The sequence below is a fragment of the Haemorhous mexicanus genome, chromosome 13 (genome assembly GCF_027477595.1).
Source record: "Haemorhous mexicanus isolate bHaeMex1 chromosome 13, bHaeMex1.pri, whole genome shotgun sequence".
NCBI lineage: Eukaryota > Metazoa > Chordata > Aves > Passeriformes > Fringillidae > Haemorhous > Haemorhous mexicanus.
In genome coordinates, this window is record NC_082353.1 from 20,963,279 (window position 1) to 20,986,229 (window position 22,951).

At 45.1% G+C, this 22,951-nt stretch overlaps 1 protein-coding gene across 2 annotated transcripts in view; it reads left to right on the plus strand.

The window, feature by feature from the left end:
• Positions 1 to 1,990: 1,990 nt before the first annotated feature.
• Positions 1,991 to 22,951, plus strand: part of SMAD3 (SMAD family member 3) — a 69,381-nt gene continuing 48,420 nt past the window's right edge. Inside the window, exon 1 of one of the 2 annotated variants that reach the window (XM_059858722.1) lies at positions 1,991 to 2,275. In XM_059858722.1, coding sequence (XP_059714705.1) covers positions 2,070 to 2,275 — 206 coding nt within the window. In that variant the 5' untranslated portion in view covers positions 1,991 to 2,069. The remainder of the gene's footprint in view (positions 2,276 to 22,951) is intronic. The other variant, XM_059858720.1, reaches the window with a different exon arrangement.

Consider the following 22,951-nt stretch of genomic DNA (forward strand, 5'->3'; position numbering starts at 1 on the left):
CACTTGCTTCACATATTCAAGCCATTTTCTAGAGTTGTGAACAACAACTTTTAAATCAGAGTTCAGAGCCTTAAATAATCACAAACTATCAGAAACTTGGCTTTTTCAGAAAAACACAAACATACAGCAAGTCAACAGCACTAGCAAGTCAGTAATTGAGGCATCCTGCTTTTAGTGTAAATAGTATCCATAATTTTTTTTGCAGTGCTTTAGAGGTATTGAGGAGATATTTCCTCAAACGATGTTGGGATCATCTACAGGGGTTCCACATCTTTGTACTTCAGGCATCTCAACCAAAGCAGCCAAAAACTGGGTCAGGGCAACAGTCCAAAATTTTAGTGGTAAGCCTCCAAAATTCAAGACGCTCAGGGAATGCATGTTGGGGAATAATATGAGAATGCTGAAGGGAAAAAAAAAAAGGCATATTTAATTTGCATCCAGTATTAATATTTCAAAAATTGGTACTGTCAGTTTGGAATAAAAGCCAGTGTTTGAAGTGCCTGTGAAAGCCCAGGCAGTTGCCTCAGCCGCTGTCTGGTGCCATCGGTTCCTGAGTTGCCACGAGGCAATGTGGATGGCTGGCTGCTCCAAATCCACAGGCACGGGGAGCTTTGGGATGCCGGCTTTCCAGGAGTCTCCTCACTGGGTTACCCTGGATGCTGGAGTATGAGAATGTGGGCTGGCAAGAACCCGCGGGTCTGGGAGCTGCCGAGCTGCCCCGCAGGCTTCCCAAATTCGGGCTCGCCGCCGTCCCTTCTGATAGGATGGAGAAAACGGCATATCTCAGCTTGAAAACAGAATTCGGGAGCCAAGTCCCACAAAACTTTCACCCTGTTGCTCCTGGGCAGCTGCTGCAGGGAGATGAGATGCAGCTGGAGCTGATAAAAGAAACCAGCCTGGTTGGGGGCACCTGCAGAGTCACCAGGTGCTTCTGAGACTCCTTGCTCAGCACCGTTTTGGGGTAGTTTAACAGAGAACTGCTGCTTTGAGGAGCTGAAGTTTATAATTATATGTTTTTTTAGGACCTGGGCTGCCTTTCAGCATGCTTGAGACCGGGGAGTGTGACAACCCAGTCTGCCCAGTGATGGAAAGTTAGAAACTGGAAATGTACCTGGATGCCACCCTGAGTCAGCCCAAAGCGAAGCATCTCTACAAAACACCTAGATGTGAACAAACTGCCGTCCTGTGACAAAAATATTCCGTCTGAGAATTTCTGACCAGCTCCGGCGGTAAACACCTCCAGGGTGTCCTTTTTGTCTGATACAGGGCAAAAATTATTTGGGTACCTGTTGCTCGGGGTGGAAAGATGAGGGAATGGAATAGTAAATTAAAGGGGTTGAAACAAAAAGCAGCTGATTGTCTGAGCACGGCTGGCCAAGCTGAGTTCAGGCATCTGTGTGGGAATGGACGAAATGCCCGTGGCAGGGGCTGCAGCCACGCTGTGGACCCTCTTGTCCCCTTCCCCTCACTGAGCGAGCATAACACTCGCGGGGCTTTACGATTCTCTTTATTTTCCTGCCTGGCCTCGGTGGGGTTTGTCCGTGCACCTCTCCTTGTCCTGCTCCTTTTCTGCCCTCCCCGTGGGCCCCGCGGAGCGCGATCCCCCTCGGGGAGCCGGGGCCTCCGCAGGCGGCGATGGAGGCGCGGAGTTCCCGGTGGGCCGGCCGCCTCCCCGCCCTCCTTCCATCCTCCCTCCCTCTCTCCCTCCCTCCCTCGGCGGCGTGTTTGGGAGGGAAGGAGGGGGTGGAAGCCGGGCCGGGGCGGCCAGCAGGCAATTTGCATGAGAGACAGACTGGGAATGAGCTGGAGTGGGCGCCTCTCCGCGCACACAGAGCGGGGCAGCAGGGGGAGGAGGAGGGAGCTGCCGCCGCCGCCGCCGCCGGGGAGAGGCGGCGAACTCCGGGCAAAGTTTGGAGCCGCGGGCCCTCGGCGCTGAGGCAGCGGCGGGCGGGGAGCGGCCGGGCCGGGCCGGGCAGGGCCGCGCGGTGTGAGGCGGCGGCGGCGGGCAGAGCGCGGGGGGCCGCGGGCAGAGCGCGGAGCCGGCGGCGGGCGCTGCCGGCACAGCCAGCATGTCCTCCATCCTGCCCTTCACTCCTCCCATCGTCAAGCGGCTCCTGGGCTGGAAGAAAGGCGAGCAGAACGGGCAGGAGGAGAAATGGTGCGAGAAGGCGGTGAAGAGCCTGGTGAAGAAGCTGAAGAAGACGGGGCAGCTGGACGAGCTGGAGAAGGCGATCACCACGCAGAACATCAACACCAAATGCATCACCATCCCCAGGTACCGGGGTGCGGAGGGCGCGGCTCCCGGGGCCCTGCGGGATGCGGGGGAGCAGCGGGACCCCGAGGGACCCGCAGGGAACCCCGAGCTCCGGCACGGCCGGGACGCGGCTCGTTCGGCGTCCCGGCCCTGCCGCGCTCGGTGCGGTGTTGGTCCTCTCTGCCTGCTCCTTATCTGGTTAAGAAAAACCCCGTAACTGGCTACAGAATTGAATTACTCTCTAGTAACGAGAGAAAAAAACGTAGTGGAGAAAATATGCCTCGAGCCGAGATCATGAAAAAGAAAGAAAAAGTTGGAAGCGCTGCAGATCAGTTGCACTCGCTGAGGGTGCTCTCATTGTCAGAAGTTTCAGCGTGTTCTCAAGTGCTGTTGCATTACGATTTTCTTGTGATTAGTGCGTCAGGAAAACGGTTTTGTTTGGGTTGTTTGGCTTCTTCTTATTACTCCTCTGAAGGGCTGATTTAGAGCCCTGCTCTGCTGATGTTTTCGAGTTACTTTTTAAATCGGGAATGCAAATGGCAGAGCTGAAGGAGGTCGTTTGGAACGCAGAAAACACCCCACACATGTGAGGGTGAATATAACTGATTTTTTCCTTCATTTTTTGAATGAACATAGATTTTATTTTTAGTCTCCATTCCGAACTCGTTCCATAGGACCATCATAAATCTTAATGACGTGTATAAAACTATCCCATCTAAGAATAATTTTCCAAGTAACTTTCAAATGGCTGCCCACAAGTGGTGTTTTATTGCTGCAGATTGTTGATTTCTGTGAGCTCAGCCAGATGACTGCCGGGTCTGTTCCTGATTGTTGTTTGAGAGTACTTTTTTTTTTTTTTTTTTTTTTTTAAAGCGAAGGCCAAAGTTCATCCCAAATATTTGAATGCTGCATAATTGTGTGCTTCTGCGTGAGAAGATATCTCTGTGTGTGTGTGTATTCATGCTTCTCTCTGGCACAAACAAATGTATGCTTTCTTGGTTGTCAGAATGATTTAATATGCAGGAGCTGATACAAAGCAGCATCTGTTGCATGAAAAAGTGAAGCAAGTAGCTTAGAAATGTGGATGTTTGGAGCTCCTAAAATTTTCTTCCAACAACTGCAGTGTTTTTTTAAAAGGAAAAATAAAGCCTCCTTATCTTTTTTGGTGCTGAATGACTGTGGCTAAGATTTTGGCCAGTAATGCAAATGAGAGCTCTCAGCCTTTGTTAGAGTTGCTCCGGCTTCTACTTGAAGCAGAAATCAAAACCTGTAGAGCCACCACACAATACAAATGCCTTAAAACCTATATTTTTAAAGTTCTTGGTAAGCGGCGTGCTTTCCACGTAGATAACTCCCTGTTTAAAGCACTTCCCTGAAATATTTACCATTTCAAAAGAAGAAAATTGCTGTAGCAGCCCTGCTGCTGTGACCTGGGTATTGTGTCTGGCTGATGCTGACCCGTTAGGGAGCAGAGCATGAGGGCCCCTGGAACTTCTGTGACTCCTAACGAGGTGGTTTAGATAAGGAAGGATTTGATATTTTATGATTTAAAGGAAGAAAAGAGTTGGGCCAAACACAATGCTTTATTAAAAAAAAAAAAAAGTAAAGGTTGAAAATAAATTACAATAGAAACATGTACTGCAAGTCATGAATACTCACCTTCAGAGATTGTCCTGGCTGTCCCTCCTCTGTTAAAGAAAATCTGTGCAGAAATTAAAACATTTCATGTTCATTTATGACTCTGAGCCGGGATCCTGCAGATCTTAAACCCCAATATGGGGGGAGGCATCAGCCTGTTTTGGTGGGAGCCACTTGTACTTTGGTGTTTGTTTTTAAACACAACTTCATATCTGCTTTTTTATTGTTTAGAAATGACCGTGGTTGGGTTTTCTGTGCTGAGATGTTCACATCTGTGTGCCAGAGGTTGGGGAATGGTGTGGGAACATGGAACCATCTCTCTGAAGTCAGTGCAGAGCTGCAGCTCTGACCAGGCCTTGTGACTTTAAGAGCTGTGCCTTTTCCTCTGGGCTGCACTGCTTGTCCTAATGTATCTGTGAATCTGATTACTGTGTCATCTGAAATTAGTGTTTGCAAGGCGATTTTAGCGTGGTTTTAGTTTGCCGTTTGTTTTTTTCATTTAATAATTTTAACGTATGTCATTTTACTATTTACTCAAATAATATGTTGGGGAGGGGGGAAAGGGGGAAAAGCATCATTAAGGATTAGCTCATGTTGTGCATTGTCTGTAATGCATCAGTAGACTGAATTACAGTGGAGCCATGCCAGTGATGACTCTGGCCCAGCAGGAGCAGGGTAAGTCCAAAATTAGCTATTGTATCCATGAGACAGAGCAAGTTTCACATGGAAAAGGGCTCGAGCTTTGCAGAAACACTGCTTGTGGGAATGAGGGCTACGCAGCAAATTCCTGGACTGATCAGGTGGGATTGTTTGAAGAAAGGACAGGAAAAAAATATTTGTTTTGTTGTAGGGCTGAGGAATTAGAATAACAAATGTATTCCTGCTGTCATGTTTATCTGCTGGGATCTGGAAGCATGTACTACATGCTATCTCCTGACAGATTAGTAAACAGGGAATTAGTTTATTTGCTTGTGTATTTGCTCAGCATGTATTACTTCTCCAAGTGCTCCATTTCTGAGGTGGTGTGGCAGACACCCCAGGTTTTCTGTTGGGAGAACCTGTGGCAGACAGCAAAAGGCTGGAGGGGCCTTCAAGGACTTCAGTGTGACTCTCCTGGCAAGAAAGATTTTTCCTGCTGGAAGAGGAAGTAATTTCCACCTGAAAAACTCTGGTCTCAGACCTTCTGATGGTTTCTGGTGCTGCTGCTGCACAGGAGGGCTCCTTTAGAGGATCTTCCTTCCCCCCTCCTCTGGGCACAGCTGCCAAAGCCCATCCTGCCCCAGCAGGACCTTTCTTTAGACCTCTGTGCCCTGAGCTGGTGGCCTTTGGTGTCAGAGCTGACCTAGTGAGTCGTGGGTCTCCCTGGCAGAAGGGTTTTTTCATCCTGTATTGGGTGATAAAAGTTGAGAACACCCATTCTTCTGCCCATTAAAATGCATCCTTTGTCGCAGTTGCTTATCTTGAAAGCCCAGCTTTCAGGATGGGCATTTTTATCACTTTTCAGCCCAGCCTGGGCACAAGTGTGCCATTAACACCTACCCAGCAAGGCAGCTGCGTGTTTGTGGCTTCTCTGCTTTGCTCTGTGAGCAGGCAGTGATCTGCTCCAGCTGCTTGCAGGATTTTTAGGTGGCTCTGTTCTCTTCTGAGACCCAAAAATGTGGTAAGAATGGCACCTACATCTGACATTCATACAGACCTGCAAAAGCCTGAGTTTCTAGCACTGTTCTGAGCAGAAGAGAGGCCGTTTTGTGCACCTGAGAAACCAGCAGCATTTGCCCTGAAAATGAAGTCTGATGAGTGTTCAGCTCAACATTTTTAGGGTCTGATCTGCAGAAACCAGACCATGTGATGGACACTCGGTAATTTCTACAAGCTGTGCAGTGTCTGTAGTCTTGCTTTATGAGATAGTAAATGCTTTGTTTCAAGAGCTTTAGTGGTGCTACACACACAAAGACATAAATCTCCTGACGTTTTGTAATATATTTTCATATGCACATTTTTCTTTTGAACTCATTACTGTATTTATTTGTTTTGCTATCACCAGTGGTTTTAGGGGAGCCAGGATTCCTGTATGTAAGGAACACCTTTTAAGTGGTGGGTTGTTGGTTTGTTTGTTTTTTTGTTTTTGTTTTTGTTTTTTTTTTTTTTTTAGTTTAGAAAGCAGTTTTGAAGAGAGGTGGGTGTTATTTCTTGTGGAACTCATCTGATAAGGGCAAAATGTACCAATTAAAATGGAAACATGGCACATTTGCTTCTTAAAAGCCACTGAACAAGGTGTTCCTTAAATGATTTACATTTTGGTGGGGAAAACCAGGGATAATAGACAAGGAACTTAATGAATAAGTATAATAAAGAACATAAATATTTCAGAAACATGTTGGGTGTGAGTGCAGCTTCGGTTGTGTTGGGAGTTGACCACACCGTATTTACAGGACTTGATCATGTTCTTAGGTTTGAGGTGATACCAGGAAAATAGGAAAACTCTGAGGATGTTAAGTGGCAGAGGCTGTCTGCAAGACCCTGAAGGATGTTGTGGTTTCACACCGTGGTCCTTGGCCTTGCTCCTTGTGGGTCCCTTCCAGCTGGGGATATTCTCTGATTGCACACTCCTTTTGGGGCTGCTGTCCATCTGATGCCGTAACCAGCAAAGGACCAGTCACAGCTCTGTGTGTCCATGTGCAAATTTCCTTATTTTTCAGTGCTAGTTTCAAGCTACCTTGTTTTCAGTTCTCTGTCCTTGAGTGTGAGGAGCTTTAATATTTCATGGCCTTGTCTGGGAGTGCCTGCAGGGGCTCAGCCCTGGTGTGCAGGGGTGGTTACAGCCCCGTCCCTGTGTGCTACCACCCCTGGCTGCCGTCACCCTGCTCAGCTCCATCCTGCCGGGGATTTTCCTGCTGCAAACCCGTGTCAGTGACCTCTGTCCTGCCCCAGCTTTATGGGCAGGTTTTACAGCCCTGGCCAACCCTTGTGCTGCTGCAGTGCCCTCATCAGCCCAGCTGTGGTGGCCTCTGTGGGACTCTGCAGGTCAGGTCTGGAGGTGAAGGTACACTGAGTGCACATGGGCCTGAGCCTGACAGAGCTCCAGGAGTGTTTGGGCCACGCTCTTGGCCAAAGGGTGTGACTCTTGGCATGATCCTGTGCAGGGCCAGGAGTTGAACTCAGTGATCTTTGTGGGTCCTTTCCAACTCAGCTTTTTCTGTGTGATTCCTTGACTTTCTGCCTGCAGTCCTGTTTGTCCATCAGTGCCTTTCTCATCTCCCCACAGGTCAACCTCCCCTCTCTGGGCACAGGTTTCTGCTCCCTGCAGCCCCTCCAACTTTTTCTCCCCCCCTTGCACTTCTTCCTGCCTCTTACATCAGCCTGGGTGATGTGTGTGGAGTTGTTGTATCCCACACGATGGCATTCCCAAAAACAAAGCACTGCTGTCAGGCTGGAGCAATAATATTGGTACAGCCAGCTAGGGAGCAGCTACACACTCAGTTATTGTGGCAGAGACAAGGAGCTGGGAGAGCAGGGAGGCTGGGGAGGAGTTGTGCTCCCTCCCCTCAAAAGAGTTGCTGCTGGAATAGCACAGCAGCCCTTTATTAAGGTGTCTCCTCCGTTTTGTAGTTTGTCATGCAGTCACTACAATTCAGACCCTTTTGCCAACAGTTATATTTATTTTTTTACCTGAGTTGTGCAGGGCAGCTCACACTTTCCGTTAAAACCAGTGATAAAACTCCTGTCTTGAAAAACAACTGAGGGGCTAAGAGGGAAAACTTGATTTTACAATTTGTTAAGATGCTTTCAGATATTCATATCTCTGTCTTTCATTCTTCTGCCCTTTCTCAAGAGACTAAAAGAGTTAAATAGCTTCTGAAGGGACTCATGATGTTCTCATTATATTGTGTAGTAAGTGTTGAATCTGTGTGAAACAAAATGTTTAAAATGGTTGCTTAACTTTCATAGTATTAGGAAAAGACCCTAAATATCACAGTCATTTAAATATAATGAGAAATAAATGCAAAAAACCTGATGAAATAAAGAAATACACACTGTACGGGATTATCACATCAGGGATCCAATTAAAATGAGTTCTTCTAATAAATATTGGTTTAATAATGTAAACTTGTGATTGCTATATTATTACAACAAAAATAAAATTAACGAGATTTAATGGACTGAGCAGCCATTAATTTTCACTTGTTAATTTATTAGGAACTTCTAATGCTGTTAGATGCACAGTAAAGCCATTATCCCGCATGAACTACTTGATGAAATAAATAGGGCCAACAAGTGCTCGAATTAAATTGAAATCAGTTTTTATTCCCAAATTATCTCTTTTTGTTATTTGGGTTATTTTTTTATGATTACTATGTTTTAGCTTTCCTCTACTGAGTGCAATTAAATTTTCTGGGATGGGATGCAGCACTCCTCCAGCCAGGCTTATGAATAGGCCTAATTAACTTTTGTCCTTGTGTGCCTTGATGTGTTTGTAAAAAACCCTTTTCTAGTCCCCAGCTGCCTGTGCTGATGGGCAGGGAGGCCAGGGCAGAAGTTCCTGTCCAGACCCTGCAGTTCCAGGGGGTGACTCCAGCAGGTCCAGCAGGTGTTCGCTGATTCCTTTTGGAATTGGTGATAATCGCACAGCTTTGTGTAGCTGAGGAGCCAATCATGTGTGGATTGTTGCAGTACTGCTGCTTTTAAAGGTGTTGTGAAGCCTTTCAGACCGGATCCTCATTTGCTGGCCTCTCTTTGCCCCCAGAGTGGTGGGACTTGCCCTTAGGGAGGTTTGACTGCTCCAGGTACTGTGCCTCTGTAAAAGCAATACAAAGGCAGAGCTCATTTTTTCTGTCTTAAAGACTCGGCTCATCAGAGGACAAATGTGAGTGGGAATAGCCTATTCCTGCATAGTAATAGCAGCCCTGTATCTCTCACTGGTGAGTGAGCCTTGTGAAAGAACGTGCATAAAACTCCAGTGAAACCTGCCTGGGAGAAATGGAGCCTCTGTGAGTCCAGGAAAGGTGAAGAGGTGATCCTGATCAATTTGGTATGTCACAAAAAAAGCCTTCACAGCTCACCTGCTGTTCAGCACTGGGTTATGAGGGCAAGGAGGGGACATGTCCCAGGTGGTGCAGCTGTGCCCTGTGTGTGCCCAGATTGTCCTGGAGCACCTGCACGGGTGGGCTGGGTGCCTGACCCCGTGATGGGACCATGGATTAGCTTATGGAAAACGAGGGGTGTGAATCCTGGAGAGAGGTGCTACAGTGGGTGTTGTGGCAGGATCCTCTCCCTGGGGTTCTTGCTTTCTCCAGGGTTCTCAGGTTAGAAATAGTGGGTGAACCTTCCTTAGCTCACTTTATAATTTGCAGTTGAGAATTTCAGTAAATTTTCCTTACAGGTTGCGTCAGGGGAAAGGTCGATGTTTCTCTCTGCAGTGGTGACGTTCATTAACCATAACTCAGTCTTTTTTTAAAAAGGAAGTCAAAACAGAAATTTCCTCCTTTGTGGTGAAGCTGCAGCCAGCAGTGGTTGAATGATGGATGCTGACACTGACTCTCCTTTTTCACAACAAAAGAGGAGAAACTTTGTCCTTCCTGTTTTAGTTGCTTGAACATGAAAAGAGAAATTCACTTACTCTTCACAGATGTTAGGTTCACAAAAATATTGGGCTGAGAGGAGGACATCTGTGGCATGAGAATGCCTCTTTTTCTGTGTTGAACGTGTGACTGTTGTTGCTTTATCTACTTAACAGCTGGAGAATTCTTTTTTCCCCAAATTTCCTTTCCCTCCATTAACTGGAATTTCAGTGTTGCTGTGTGGGAAGACAAAGACCCAACTACAAGAACCTTTAGTTTGTTATTCCGAGCAAGACCAGATGTGGGTTTTTTTCATAGGGATACAAAGTCTATGGTTTCCACATGTATGGAACTGTACAGAAAGGTCTTTATTATTTGTTGAACAAATTGTTGTTCCCCTGGACTCGAGATGCAGAGCACATGTGTAACAAACAGTATCTGAAAAATTCTATCCGTGTTTGAAAAGCACTCAGTCTAAGTGAAAGGCTAGTAAGCAGCTGGAGGCTTTTCCCACTCTTTGTGTGTTTGTGTAGTTACATGGATTTCAGTGAATTTACTCCAATGTACAGGCAAGTACATTGGAGAGGGAGAGTCAGGCTGGCACAGGAATGCAGTGAACTGGAAACAGGGGAGAGGTGTTCGCAGGTTGAATATTGTTCACTTTTCTAAATTCAGAGTTGGTGACTTCGGTGGGTTCTTGGCAGGATTTGAAGCCTGCCCAGCAGAGTCTGTGAGACCTGGGGGCTCCAGCCCCAGGAAGATGAACTTGTCAGGCCTGGGCTGGAAATCTGGCAGGAAGCCAGGCAGGATTTAGCTGGAAGTTTGATGAAAATGATACCTCTCTGTAAAACATTTAATTTTCAGTGGAGTTCACTCATATTTCAGGGTTTGTTGATGGGCACTGGTGGGGCTGGATGGAGACCCTTCACATTGGTGGCTGAGGTACCTCTGGAGTGGGTGATCCTGTGCCTGGGCAGAAGGCAGCATTGGGCTCTTCTGTGTTTGTTTTTGTCCTTTTTTAAACCATTTTAACCAGCTTTCAAACCAGTGGTGAAGCCTTTGTTCCAGTGTGCCTCTGCCCCACAGCTCCACAAGCTCAGGAAGCAGAAAGGTTTTTAGATAAAGCCCCCCACAATTACAGGCCTTGAACTCAGGAGAGCACAAGGTCTGCTGATGGCATCTGTCCCTGCTTTCCCAACAACCAGCAGCCTGTGGGATAAAAAGTCTGGAGTGGTTGTTGATGCTGGCCTGGAACCTTCAAGCAAAACTCCAGTGGGCACTGGAGATGGTGGATTAATGACCATGTAAGAGTTCCACAGGCTTGGGATGAACAGACTTAGAGATGACTTGGCTGATCTTTCTGGCCTAAATTTACCTGACTTACTCAGCATAGGCTTCACCATCAGCCAAATCTCTCCTGTTGGCCTGCTTAGCATCATTGTTCTCTGATCAAAGTTATATTTTGTTTTAATAACCAGTTTTTGCACAAGAATGGTAGAAAGTGCAAACCAGATGTGGAACCATTCTGGTAGAATGAAGCTTTACACAGCAAAATGGCAAATTTTAAAGAGCAGATAATCACTGTCCACCTTTTGGAGCGGATACAACTTTCTAGCTGGTTTCTGTTGCCAGTAAAAGTCTGCTGGCACTCTGCAAACTGAGCTGAGCTTTGCTCTGAATTAGATGCCATAAATAACTCGTGTGTAGGTAGACAGCTGATCATTGAAGCTTTTCCCCAAGCCTGGTTCTGCTTGTTTGGGAAAACTACAGGCTGAAAGTTCAGGTATAGAATTGCAATTGCATCTTTGTTTTTCCCAATCATAACTGAATAAAGATGGGGTTTCAGTTGTGGATTGCTGCATAATGAATGCACTTGGTGGTTAGGGAAGGCTGAAAATATCAGGGTTTGTTCCACACCACTGTGTAACTGTGAGCAAAACACTGCACCTTGCTTGTACCTTGACTAACTTCCAGATGCAGTCCTTGCCTGTCAGGGAATTTACATACAGTTGGGAAAGCTCTTAAAATCCCAGGATTTTAAAAACCTGTTGCAAACCCCATTACCTCGCTGCTTTAAAAAGCTTTCTGCTGCTGCCCAGCAGCAGAAAATGAGTACACCATCTCATTTGTACTGAGAAAGCAATTTTAATTTTTGTTGGAAGCTCTCTTTGAAAATATGTAGGTGCTACGTCAGTGAGAATATTAGAATTCCACAGATGTTTAGTGGTAAACCTTGGCTGGGTTTGCCTAATATTTATCTATTCATCTCTGTAGCAGTGCCTCCTGTACACATGGAATATTTTGACTGGTTGATACACATCATACCACAGAGTTCTGCTCCTGAGCTCCAGTCTGAGGTCTGTTAGCACAAGTCCAGGGGAAACTCTATACATGTAGCCTCATGTTTTCAGTTAAGTAATATTCTATAGCCATATGTGAATTTAATGCCATCCAAATACAGGATGGTATGTGAAAGAAATGTGTGTCTGTTGCTGGTGGGCTTTTTACAACCATGACTTGCTGCAAAACCACTTGGAAAAATGTAATTTCTGTGCCTTTAGCTGTGCCTTTTACTGAATGTTTTGGCAGTCTCTGAGTGTTGAGCACTCACATCCATTTGCTTCAAAACTCCTTTGCATCTGAAGACTTTGTGGGGAATGGTTCTGAAAGAGATGACTGAAAACTAATAGCTGGCCATCTGGCTGGAAACAACATTATTAATTAAACGTTCTCTTTTAAATCATTTACAAGTTTGAAAGAAATGCTCTTTCCAAATCTATTGAAGCAAGATGATATTGAAGCCCTGCTGTGGGAAACAGAGTATTTAATGTATCTCCTCACTAAAATTAAGGATGGAGAAGTAACATCTGAGATCAAGGTTACTTAGATTAGCTTAGAGTGAAACAGCCTCTGGATTTTTTCCCTGTGTGTTTTACATGGTTAGTTTCCTTGAAGGAGAACAATTAAGCTCCAAAGCTGGCAGCTACTCCCATTTAAAAATAATAATAATAAATCTTTACTATGCAATATTCATTGAGTCCTCTTAAAGACCTTTTCATTATGTGCTTTTGAAGGGGGAACATTCGTGGCCTCTCATTTTATACCAGAGTTCTGATCTTAAATCCTTTATAGCAGGAGGATTTTTACCCTCTGTTGCTGATGGGGGGAGAGGGAAGTCCTGAGAATGGGGTTGATTTACCTGAGGCTAATGAGGGCAAAGGGCACTTGGATGCAGTCATCCTAAGGCCTGCTGCAGTTTTCCATATCCAGGACTGAAGTGGCATCTTCCTGTGCTCTGGATGGAAAACAGGAATCAGTTCAAAAGCTGCTCTCTCTGAGTTACACCAGTAATTTGTAACACGGGGACTTTATATTCATAAAGCTAATATTGAGCTAAACAGAGGGAGAAGCCTCTAGCATTTTAGAATCATAGACTCAGAACAGTGTGGATTGGAAGGGACCTTCCAAGCTCATCTTGTCCAGCTCCCTGGATGTCCTGGCCCATCTTTTACTGGGGTTCCTCAAAGCACCCTCCAGCCTCCCTTGGAACACTTCCACTGGTGGGGCATTCACAGCTTCTCCACACAAAAGAAGTAAGAAAGTGCTGAGGATACACCTCAAGAGATGTAATTTCATTTTCTGTCCATATTTTCCAGGCTTAGGATAAGCCTGGAGCCTTTCTGCTGTGATTTTTCAGTACGTTAAGGGTCTCAGCAATTATCTTTGGAATGTCTGAGTGACCCAAGAACCAGCTTTAATTCAAACTATCCATATTGCAGTTCCCAGTGGCTGCATGTGGAAAATATGTGTATTAGGGTATTGGAACAGAGTAGCCATTTGGATGGTTAGAAATTCATGAAAGGAGCATCCTTAAATAGGGTTGGAAGCATAGTTCCATGTAAACATCCCCTTTGTTTCCTCCCTTACTTCTCCATTTGTTCTCTGATGGGGTTTGTGGTGTAAAACAAAGTTGGTGCCAGACACAAATGAACCCATGGAGCCAGCGAAGGTCTTGGAAATGCTGGCCTGCAGTGGGGTCCTGTGAGTCCCTGCTTTGCCTGCCAGACTCTGCTGGTTTGAAGGCCCTGCTGGGGGAGCTGCTTCTAAACAGGAATAAAAATAGCCATTGGAGTGTTCTGATTTTAGAAAGAAAAAATAGCATTTATTGGATTATGATTGGCTGATGACTTTGAAGCTGGAGACAGTTTTATATTACAGAGCTTCTCACTCTGCTTAGTCTCTCAGTTCCTGTTCTCCCCCCTCCCCTTTTCTTTTTCCTCTTTTCTTGCTTTCTATTTTTAGGATGGCATTTCAGAGTTTGTGCTCTACTGCCAGACCAGCTATTCCAGAAGGAAGAGGAAAGGTGGGAGGTAGAGCTAATGAGCACTGTTATTAATTTGGCTTTGGAGTTGGTGTTCAAAGTTTATATGTTTCCAATTTGTCTGATAGTCAATGAAAGATCTGTTTGTGCTTGAAGCCATTGATCATGCACATTTGACAGTCTCTCCAGTGAAAGAGAGCAGAGCAGGAAGTTTAGGACTGGAGAGAGGCCATTAAAAGTTTAAGGTCAATGTTATATTTTGTTGTATGTGTGTGTATATATTTAGCTTTTTTAATATATATGTAAAAACTTGTATCCCATAGAATTAGCTTCAAATGGAACATGGTATTTAATTAATCATTCTGTGGAGAAAAAAAGTATTGTAACGTCATTAAAAAATGGTAATGGTCTATTACCACTGGAACAAAACACTTGTTTAGTGTTACATATGCCCACATAAATAAAATAATGGGATAAAGGTTTTCCAGTCAGCTCTAATGCTGATCAGAATTGCTTTAAGGGCATAAAAGCATGGAGAGGAAATTTTCAGGAGTACCCTGGTGGGTATGGATGTGACATTCCTGCACCCTCCTGGGAAGGGCTCTGGTGCTGGGTGGCCTTGCTGCTCAAAGTTCTTCCCTGAGCTGCAGCTGCCCAGAGGCTCTTGGCTGCTTTGTGACTTGCATTCTCCTGTGTGTGCTTTTCTTTGTTTATTTGTTTAGGGGTTGGGGTGGTTTTTTTTGTTGGTTTTTTTTCTGTTTAAATATTATTTTTCTCCCTTGTGCTGTGGCTGAGAACCTTAAACAACAGGGAAGGATGGTTATTAGGAGGGCAGGGAAGGGGACAAAAATGTTCTTTGTTGTGAAAGCAAAGGGCATTACTCAGTGTGAATGTGTAAAACAATCCAGCCAAAGGGTCTTGGGTTTGAAGCCTGAGTGGGGGGTGATTTTGTTATTAGTTCAGTAAATCACATTTTTCACCTGTTTGAGTTTGGGGCCATCATTTTTGCCCCTGCAGAGCAGCTCTGAATTTACATCACTGTGAGGGAGGAGCTGGGGAAGCACAGAAGGCTTGATCACACTTTTGCTTTAGGGTCACCTCTTGATTTTACAAATCGTGTCACATTTCATTCTTAATTTTGCTTTGCAGTCCCTGTGCTACTTGGAGCTCTAAAGGATGTTTTTCTAGGCCCATTTGAGAGTTCAGTGTTGTCAAAAGGTGGCTGAGAGTTGGTCCAGTGTAACTGCCCATATAATGTATTGCTGCAAATGAAATAACCCAGGAATTGGTTTTGGAAGACAAGGATTATTTCAAGACACAGCTCATAACTTTTCTACCAGTGATTCAAAAACTTCTTCCTGTTGGTTAAAAATTGCACCTCATGTCGAGTTGGAGGCAGTGCCAGCTTGCAGGATATTTTTTAATTTAGTTTTTATTTTTTTCAGCAAGTGAGGTTGTTACTCCAAGGTACTTATCCCTTTTAAAATAAACACATTTTATAATCAACAGGAGACATCAAATCTTGTGCTTCACGAAGCTGATCCAGTTTGTTTTGTGGCTGTCAGGGACACTGAGAAGTGCTGCCTAATCTGAAGCTGGCAATCCTTTGGGAATTCAGTGTACAGCCTTGCCCACAGGATAACCTTTCTCCAGTTTAGCTTTCTGCTGTTCTCTCCTGGCACAAAAGAGTGGAGGAGAGAGCCAGTCAAGTGTTGAAAATTTGTCTATATTTATATCTCCTGCTGTGGTTTTCAGGCCTGAAGAAGGTGACTGAGGAAACCCTGAGTGTGTGTGCTATGCAGCAGCTCACAGGGGTGAATCTGCTCCTGGGGGTGTCTTTTGGGAAGTTTTAAGTGAAGTTTTTCCAGGCTGAGGAAGCCAAAAGCCACTGTGAATGTGTGCAGTGGGCTGGCAGATGCAGCTTGGTGTAGCAAGGGGCATTATGTTGGTGGAATGAGATAACAATAACCCCTGCTTTTATTTGTCAATAATTTTTTATCTTTTACTTTAAACCCAAATATTTTCTTCATATGCCAACAAATGGCAGAGTGGATTTGGACTGAGCAGCCGTCTCTGGCTGTGCTGCTGAGCTGTTTGAAAGCCAAATTAATTGTAACAGAAATGACAGCTCTGAATTGTCAGATTTCCATGTACCTTTATTCTGCCATATCTCTCCATATTATGATAATGATACATCAGTGACATAATTTCATTTCTGGTTTCCACTTCAATGAGTGTAGCTCCTGTTACCTGCAAACCACTGCAGGAATGTTACCCACCGGTGAGCCATTGGCTTTGAAGAGTGTGACGGTGCAGAAGGGGTTTGTTTCTCTTCTCACATCCCACACCGGGCCCCGGCAATTTCCTGTCACCATCGCTACCAGGGATTGTTCAATACGAGTTTGTGGCTTCGGCAGCAGATGGGTTTGTTGTGTTTCACGGTGAATAGGCACCTAACCACATGCAAAAGGCCCTGCAGTTGGCCATTTGGGGACTGCACTGAAGGTGCAAACCCCGATGCCTTTTGATGTCCCCTTCAAAGAAAACGCTAAATGCTGTTTATTGTGTGAGGTGAGTGGCCCGTTAGTGGCCATGTCCTTTAATGAAGAACTTGAGCTCTTACATTATCCTCAGTCTGGCGCTTTTCCCGAGTGTTGAAAGCGTTTCTGTGCTGGAGCAAGGTGTTACAGCAAAGTCAAACGTGGGTGCAAAACTGCCTGGGTGTAGCAGGGATTTGGCATCATCGTGTGGAACGTGAGGAGCTGAGTGACCCTTGTGCAATGAATAAATGAAATCCTGCTCCATCTCCTGAACGAGTCTGGCTCTGCAGTTCGGGCATTCCTTGCTCACAGGTAAGATAATTAACTGAACAAGAGGCAACATTACCTGGCCGTTGCCTAATCTTCCTCCTCATGTGCAATAATCTGCGACCCAGATGTGTTGGACAATGCAGATGTGAAATGCAATAACTTTATGGCACTCTTTTAATTTACTGAAAATCAGCTGCAGTGCCCAGGTTTTGTCAGAGACGAGACTGTTTCAGAATGTGGACGTGCAAATGTCAATGACAGGAATTGAGCCTGGAGTGTACTGAAAATACACTCCTTGAAATGTTTTTCCTTTAATTTACATCAAAAGAATCTTGTCTAATTTTAACATATTGTTGCCATCGGGTGGTGGTGTCCATATGCAGCTCCAATCAATGCAGCACTACTTTCCTTGTCTCTTTGCCTTCACTAAAGCCATTTGTGAAATTATTTCAGCTAAAACCTCTCATTCCCTGGAATTGGGGCTCTTCCTCTGCAGTACATAAAGTGATAGATCAGCACCTAATAAAAGTGGGATTATCCCTGAGCTGGAAATAAGTAGAAAGAGCCTACAGTGGAAATGACAGGGCTTGCTTGTTGTTACAGATTTAATGATAATACTTGTAGTAACTCCAGCAAGGTGAGGGTCTTCAGAGGGCTTTGTCACAACCTGCTTTTTACTCCTTGCAAACTCTTCAGACTTTGGCTGTTCAGACTGTTCCAGTGCTCTCGCTGCAGTCATGCAAATATCACAAGCTGTTCAACTTGTTCATTTATTCTCTTGGAAAGGCAGAGAGGAAAAACAGCCTGGACTTGCACCCTGGAGGGAGCTGTGCAAAGCCAGGCTAAGGATTCTGGGGGGGAGCTGTGGGGTTTTCTGTTCTTTTGTGGATGATACTTTGCTTTCTGTCATCTCTTAGCAAATAATGAATAACAGTGATGGAGACATGAAATCTGGAAGTGTTTATTCCAATTGTGTGTGAAGCAGAGTCATCACCAGAGCCAAGTTTCTCACGGGCTGGTCTGGTTTGTGCCTGGGGCAGGAGTTTACAGCTATCTTGGTAATAAAGGCTCAGGGCCTCTGCTATTTCTGCTTCCCAGGTTCCCTGTGCGTGGCAATTACTGTCCCTTCTGGGATCAACACCTGTCTCTAATTTCCAGCAGTAACAAAGGACCCTGCCCTATAAAACCCTCTGCTGTTTGTGTGTGGAGCACTTTGCTTTTACAGTCCAGGGCTGGAGGACACCACAAAAGCAGATAAAAGCCACGTGAAGCCGTTGCTGCAGTAGGCCTAAAACAAACTTTAAAAATCGTGAGGTTTTTCCTTCCTTCCCTTCGTGGTTTATTTTTGTCTTTCTTTTTTTTCTGTGGGGGAGGGGGGTGTGTGGTGAAGATTTATCTCTAAACACAAACATTGAAATTTCGGTGGGGATTTTGCACTCTGTTGTTCGGGGATTTTTTTACCACCTTCCCCACCTTAAGAGCTACTTTTTAAAATCAAGATTTCCACCAGCTCAGTCCTGCAAACCTTCCCATGGCCTCCCCTGTGTCCATGGAGAGCTGGAGGAAGCTCCTTTGCCCTGTGCAGCCTTAGGATGAGTAATAATGGTCCCAGCACATTGACACGTGCTGCAAGTCCTGGATGTTCACAAGAATTTTGCCAGATTGAGCCTCCTGTAACTGGAGGAACTCCCTGGAACTGATCACATGTCTGAGTTTAACCCTCTCATTCCCTTCCTGAGATCTGCAGCTGCTTGTGGCACTGCCTGAGCTGTTGTCACACCCATGAGTTTCTGAGAGGTGCTTTCCCTGCAGTAACATTGCTTCAGTTTTATTTTTCACTCTCCACAGCACATCTGTTAACAGCAGGGTTGCTGCTTCTTGGGACTCTAAAAGCATTTTGGACAGGATTGCTCCTAAAGTGATTTTTTTTTCAGCTTGCAGTGACTGCAGTCTGCTTACTAAACATGTATTTATTACTTTCCCTTGGGTTTTAAAGAAAGTGGAACATCAGATAATCAGTTTAACTCCTTGTTTCCGGTGATCACTTCTCTCTGGGCCAGCAAACTAAAACAAAAGGAGGCATTGGGGGCTGAGTGAGGATGTGGCTTCATGTTACAGCACTGATTTAGCCCGGTGCTAGAACACCATTAAATGGCATAATCCCATTTCTGGCTGTCTCTGAGTTTGCTGCAGTTCTGAGTCTCTTTTTATCTTTATGGCAGCAAGACCACCCACTCTAATACCTTGTAAATGTGCACGTCTAAATCAGAGCTTGTGGGTAGAGTTTTGACCTCTATTGAAATCAGTAACCTGGAGAAGTGTGTCTTTCAAAAATGCATCCTGACTTTATTTAAGGATACCAAGACAGTCATTCCACTATGTTGGTTTTTGTTGTTGTTGTGGGTTTTTTTGGGTTTTGTTTGTTTGTTTGTTTTGTTTTTGCTCTGGTTTGGTTTTTTTAAACAACTAATAATCTCACATTGGAAAAAAAAAAAAAAGACTGTATTTCAGCTGAAATTGGCCCAGAGTCATCTTACAGCATTGCTTCATTTTACCTCTCTTGGCCAGACTGACAAATCCTGCAATACTCCCTTTTTCCCCTTCAATAAACATACTTCTTACCCTGCTGGGATTCAGACCTCACTCATCATTGTCTTACTAGAAACAATGGATTGAAACTCTCATATCTTTTGTTTTAAGATGTTTTCTTTTGCCCTAAACTGTTTTTTTGTGTTTATTTTTACCAAGCTGATTGCTTTACTGAAGTCTAAAAGCATTATCCTGATAAAATTACCTTTTATCAACCAACTTTCTCCTCTAACAAGGGAATTTAACAAAATTTGAGAAGATTTGAAGCTAGATTGCACCTTAATTCTTTGGGGGTGTTATCCTTTTCACTGTAGAGAAAATGTAACCCTATGCCTGCCTGTAGAAGTCTCCCACCAAATGATGTTAAATCAGGTGATGGTGAATTGTGTCTCATGATGGGTTTTTTAAGATGTTTTGGGCTGTGTGCCCTTGTAGCTTTTGTTCTTTCAAAGGACTTTGCTGAACCCAGCTCCAGGAGGGTAAAGGCACTTGTGAAGTCACCTCCTTTTTGCTGATCTAGTCTAAATTAGAGCCTGGGATCTGCCTCGTGCTGGAGAGGATGGGGTGTGGAACGTGGGTGTCCCCATGGCCTGACACTTCTGTGGAGCCCAGACTTCCCAAATTCCTCTGCAGGGCCAGCCCAGACACGACTGCAGAGGTTTCCTTCTCCCCACCTGGAGAGGCCCTGTGGTTATTTGGGGCACTTCTGATGCTGCCTAGAAATGGTTTTGGAGAGTAAGAACTATTGAAGGGAGGTGGGCAAATCACCAGGGAAGTCTCAGATGAAGTTGCATTAAAAACCTCTCAGCCCTGAGGAGCAGAGCAGAGTTGGGTGATGAACCAGCTCACCTGTGCTGTGGGTAGGAGCAGCAGTGAAGCAAGTTAGAGTTGGGATTTCAGTGTGATTCCCACAATTTTTTAGGAAAAATAGAAATTTAACATCTATTTATCTTTGTGTTCTTTCTTCTTCTTCATCTCGTGTTCTTTCTTATTTATCTTTGGTTTTATTTAAGATGTAGTAGGATTTTACAGTTTCAGGAGGAGTGTGGGAAAGACAGATATTATCAATCCTTCAAATATTTCTTTTATGGGTAAATTCAGGACAAAACAGTGTCGTGTTTCAGGCTGCACTTAGCATTTCTGCCCTGGGGGAAGAGCAAGGCTGCAGAGCATGAGGGCTTGCTTGGACAAGCTGCAATGAATGTTAAATAACTGTTTGGGAGCAGCTCGTGCTTTTGACTTCATAAATATACATTGTGGTAATGTTAGAGGAGACCTCAGGATTATAATTATTTGAAATATGCTTTACAAGTGCTTAGCAAAGCAAAGCAGTTTGGAGTCTCAGTGAGGAAGGAGCACACGTTCTGAGGAGATGCAAGGAATTCTCCTTCATCCCATGTGGTTTAGAGCAGCAGAAGACATCTGCCTGTCCTTTGGCATCCAGCAGGGGCTGGGAGGTGGTGCACTGGAAGATGTATTGAAATACATCTCATGATGGCAGAATGATCCTGAGGTGGAGTCCACAGTTGCTGAAGACCAGCTGAGCAGCAAAATCTGCTGAACTGAGATTGGTACCTTGAGCTTCTTGTGCCTGGAGTGCTGCAGTTCCAGGGAATGATCAGAAATATTCCTTTTGACTGATTGATAAACTCATGCCCTTGGAAAGCTTAAAGGTCTGTGAGCAGAAGGATGAGTTATTCAGCATTTACCTGAGTGGTTCTGAGGTCCAAAGGAAGCTCCCTGTGCCTGTTAGTTCAGGACTCCACTGTTGTGAGTTTGGTTAGATAAAAAGGGCTCCTTCTCTGTGGTGGCTGCTATTCTGTGGAATCTTTTATTTACTTTAATCTTGCATTTAATCTAGTGCAGAATGAACTCTGACACTTTGGAGGCATTAAAGTAGGTAAGATTATAAACTGTTGTGGTGTAAGTTGTCAAAAGGTGATTAATGCTGGAAGCTGTTTATTTATTGTGATTGTGTGGACAGTGGCCAACAGAGAGCTGCATTGTTCATTGTGGAGCAAGGCCTGGAGGCAGAGCTTGGGGCACTCCTGTTTCTGTTCAGGGTTTCTGGGACAGAAACTGTGTGCAGCTGGGGTGTTGCACACACAGAGAAAGCTGGCAGGTTTGGAAAGCACAGCCCCAGATTTTGGGGCTGCCTGGATGGTCTCACAGTGGGAACTGACTCCACAAAAATCATGGGAGCTGAGCTGCCTCTCCAGGGTCAGACTTGTTCCCCACGTGCAGTGACATAATTGGACTTTCTGGATTTACCACAACTGTAGCTTTGACCAGGCACAAAAAAATGCAGAGAACCTTCAAGATCTGCTCAAACACTTTTTTAAAATGAATCTGGGGAAACCTGGAAGCCGTTTAAAATGGCAAAGTGATTAATTTCCACTTCCTTTCTTCAGCTCGAGTCAATACTTTGGACAAGAGCTGCACCCTGGGAACCAAGCATTCAAATGCAAGCTGAGAAGAAAGGAGATTGCTCACATACCTTTTGGCTTGTTTCTGCTCAAAATAGCTCATACAAATGGAAATTGGTGCCCAGCTTGCCCTAACTGGACCTGAAGTGAGCCCTGCTCTTTCTCTCTGCGTGGGGGGACTGTCACAGCCTGTCCCTAAATAAACCTGATGTGTATTTAATGATGTTTCATTTCTCTGGGGAAATTTTAGGGTTAGCTTGTTCCTGTTCGGGGTTCCTCAGTCAGAAGTCACATCCAGGGTGTAATTCATGGACAAGGACGTGCTGCAGCGTTTTCTGAACCCCTGGATTTCCTGGGTGCTCACAGGCAGCAGTTTGTGGTGTCTCCAGCTCTCTGTGGGAGCACATTCCCGGTTTCCTCGCTGTCACTCCTCTGTGCAGCACATGAGCCGTTTCCTGCTGGCAGCAGGAGGGACCGAGTGGTTTAAAAGCAGCTCTGCCCTCGCATTCCAGGGGGAGACTCACCAGCTCCAGCTGCCCTCTTCCCCAGGCACTCTCAGATCTAAGCAGGGGATGGGATGCACCCGGGATGAGCTGTGGGACAAACAGCCCGTTCCCAGCCACCATCTATCCCAGGGAAAGTGTGCCCGAGGCCACATGAAAGGGAAGGAGGGAGCTGGGATGGGGCCACTTGGCTCTGGGGGAGCAGCCTGGGGTGAGCAGGACAATGTGGAGTTCACTTCCTCCTCCAGAAAGTGGCCAGGCTCATCGTGTGCTCCAGCAGTATTTATGGGACACTGGGATGTACAGGTTTTTTTTGGGTTTTGAAAAGAAGGATCAGCTTGCAGAGCTGTTAGATGTTGATGCCAGATGTATTTGGATGTGGTTTGCTTTGTTCTTAAACAATAGACAGTTTTAAAGAAGGAGGAATATTCCTTGTGCCCATATGTCCCATTGTTTCCACCACGGGTATAATCCTGGCTACAGGGCTCAGCATTATCATGCTGATTCTGCTGGGAGTGACTCATGCAGCTGGATATTTGTCATCCAGTTTGTGGAATCTTTGATCTCTGCCCTTCTCTTCTGATCAAATCTGGGCTCTGCATCCTGTGCTGGAGTTGGAAGTTCTGAAGGAGGAAATTCCAGCACTGCACACCTGCGAGGTGCTGGGACTGTTAGGTGTAAGCAGTTAGTTCTGGTGCAGTTTTACATGGTGCTGTGTTTACCAGCAGGGATTTCAAAGGGAAATAATATGCAGATTAAAAAAAATATTCTAATGGCAGACCAACAGCATGAATTTAAAAAATAATTTTCAGAATACACTGAAAGGAACAAAGAAATCCTCCTGGTGGCACT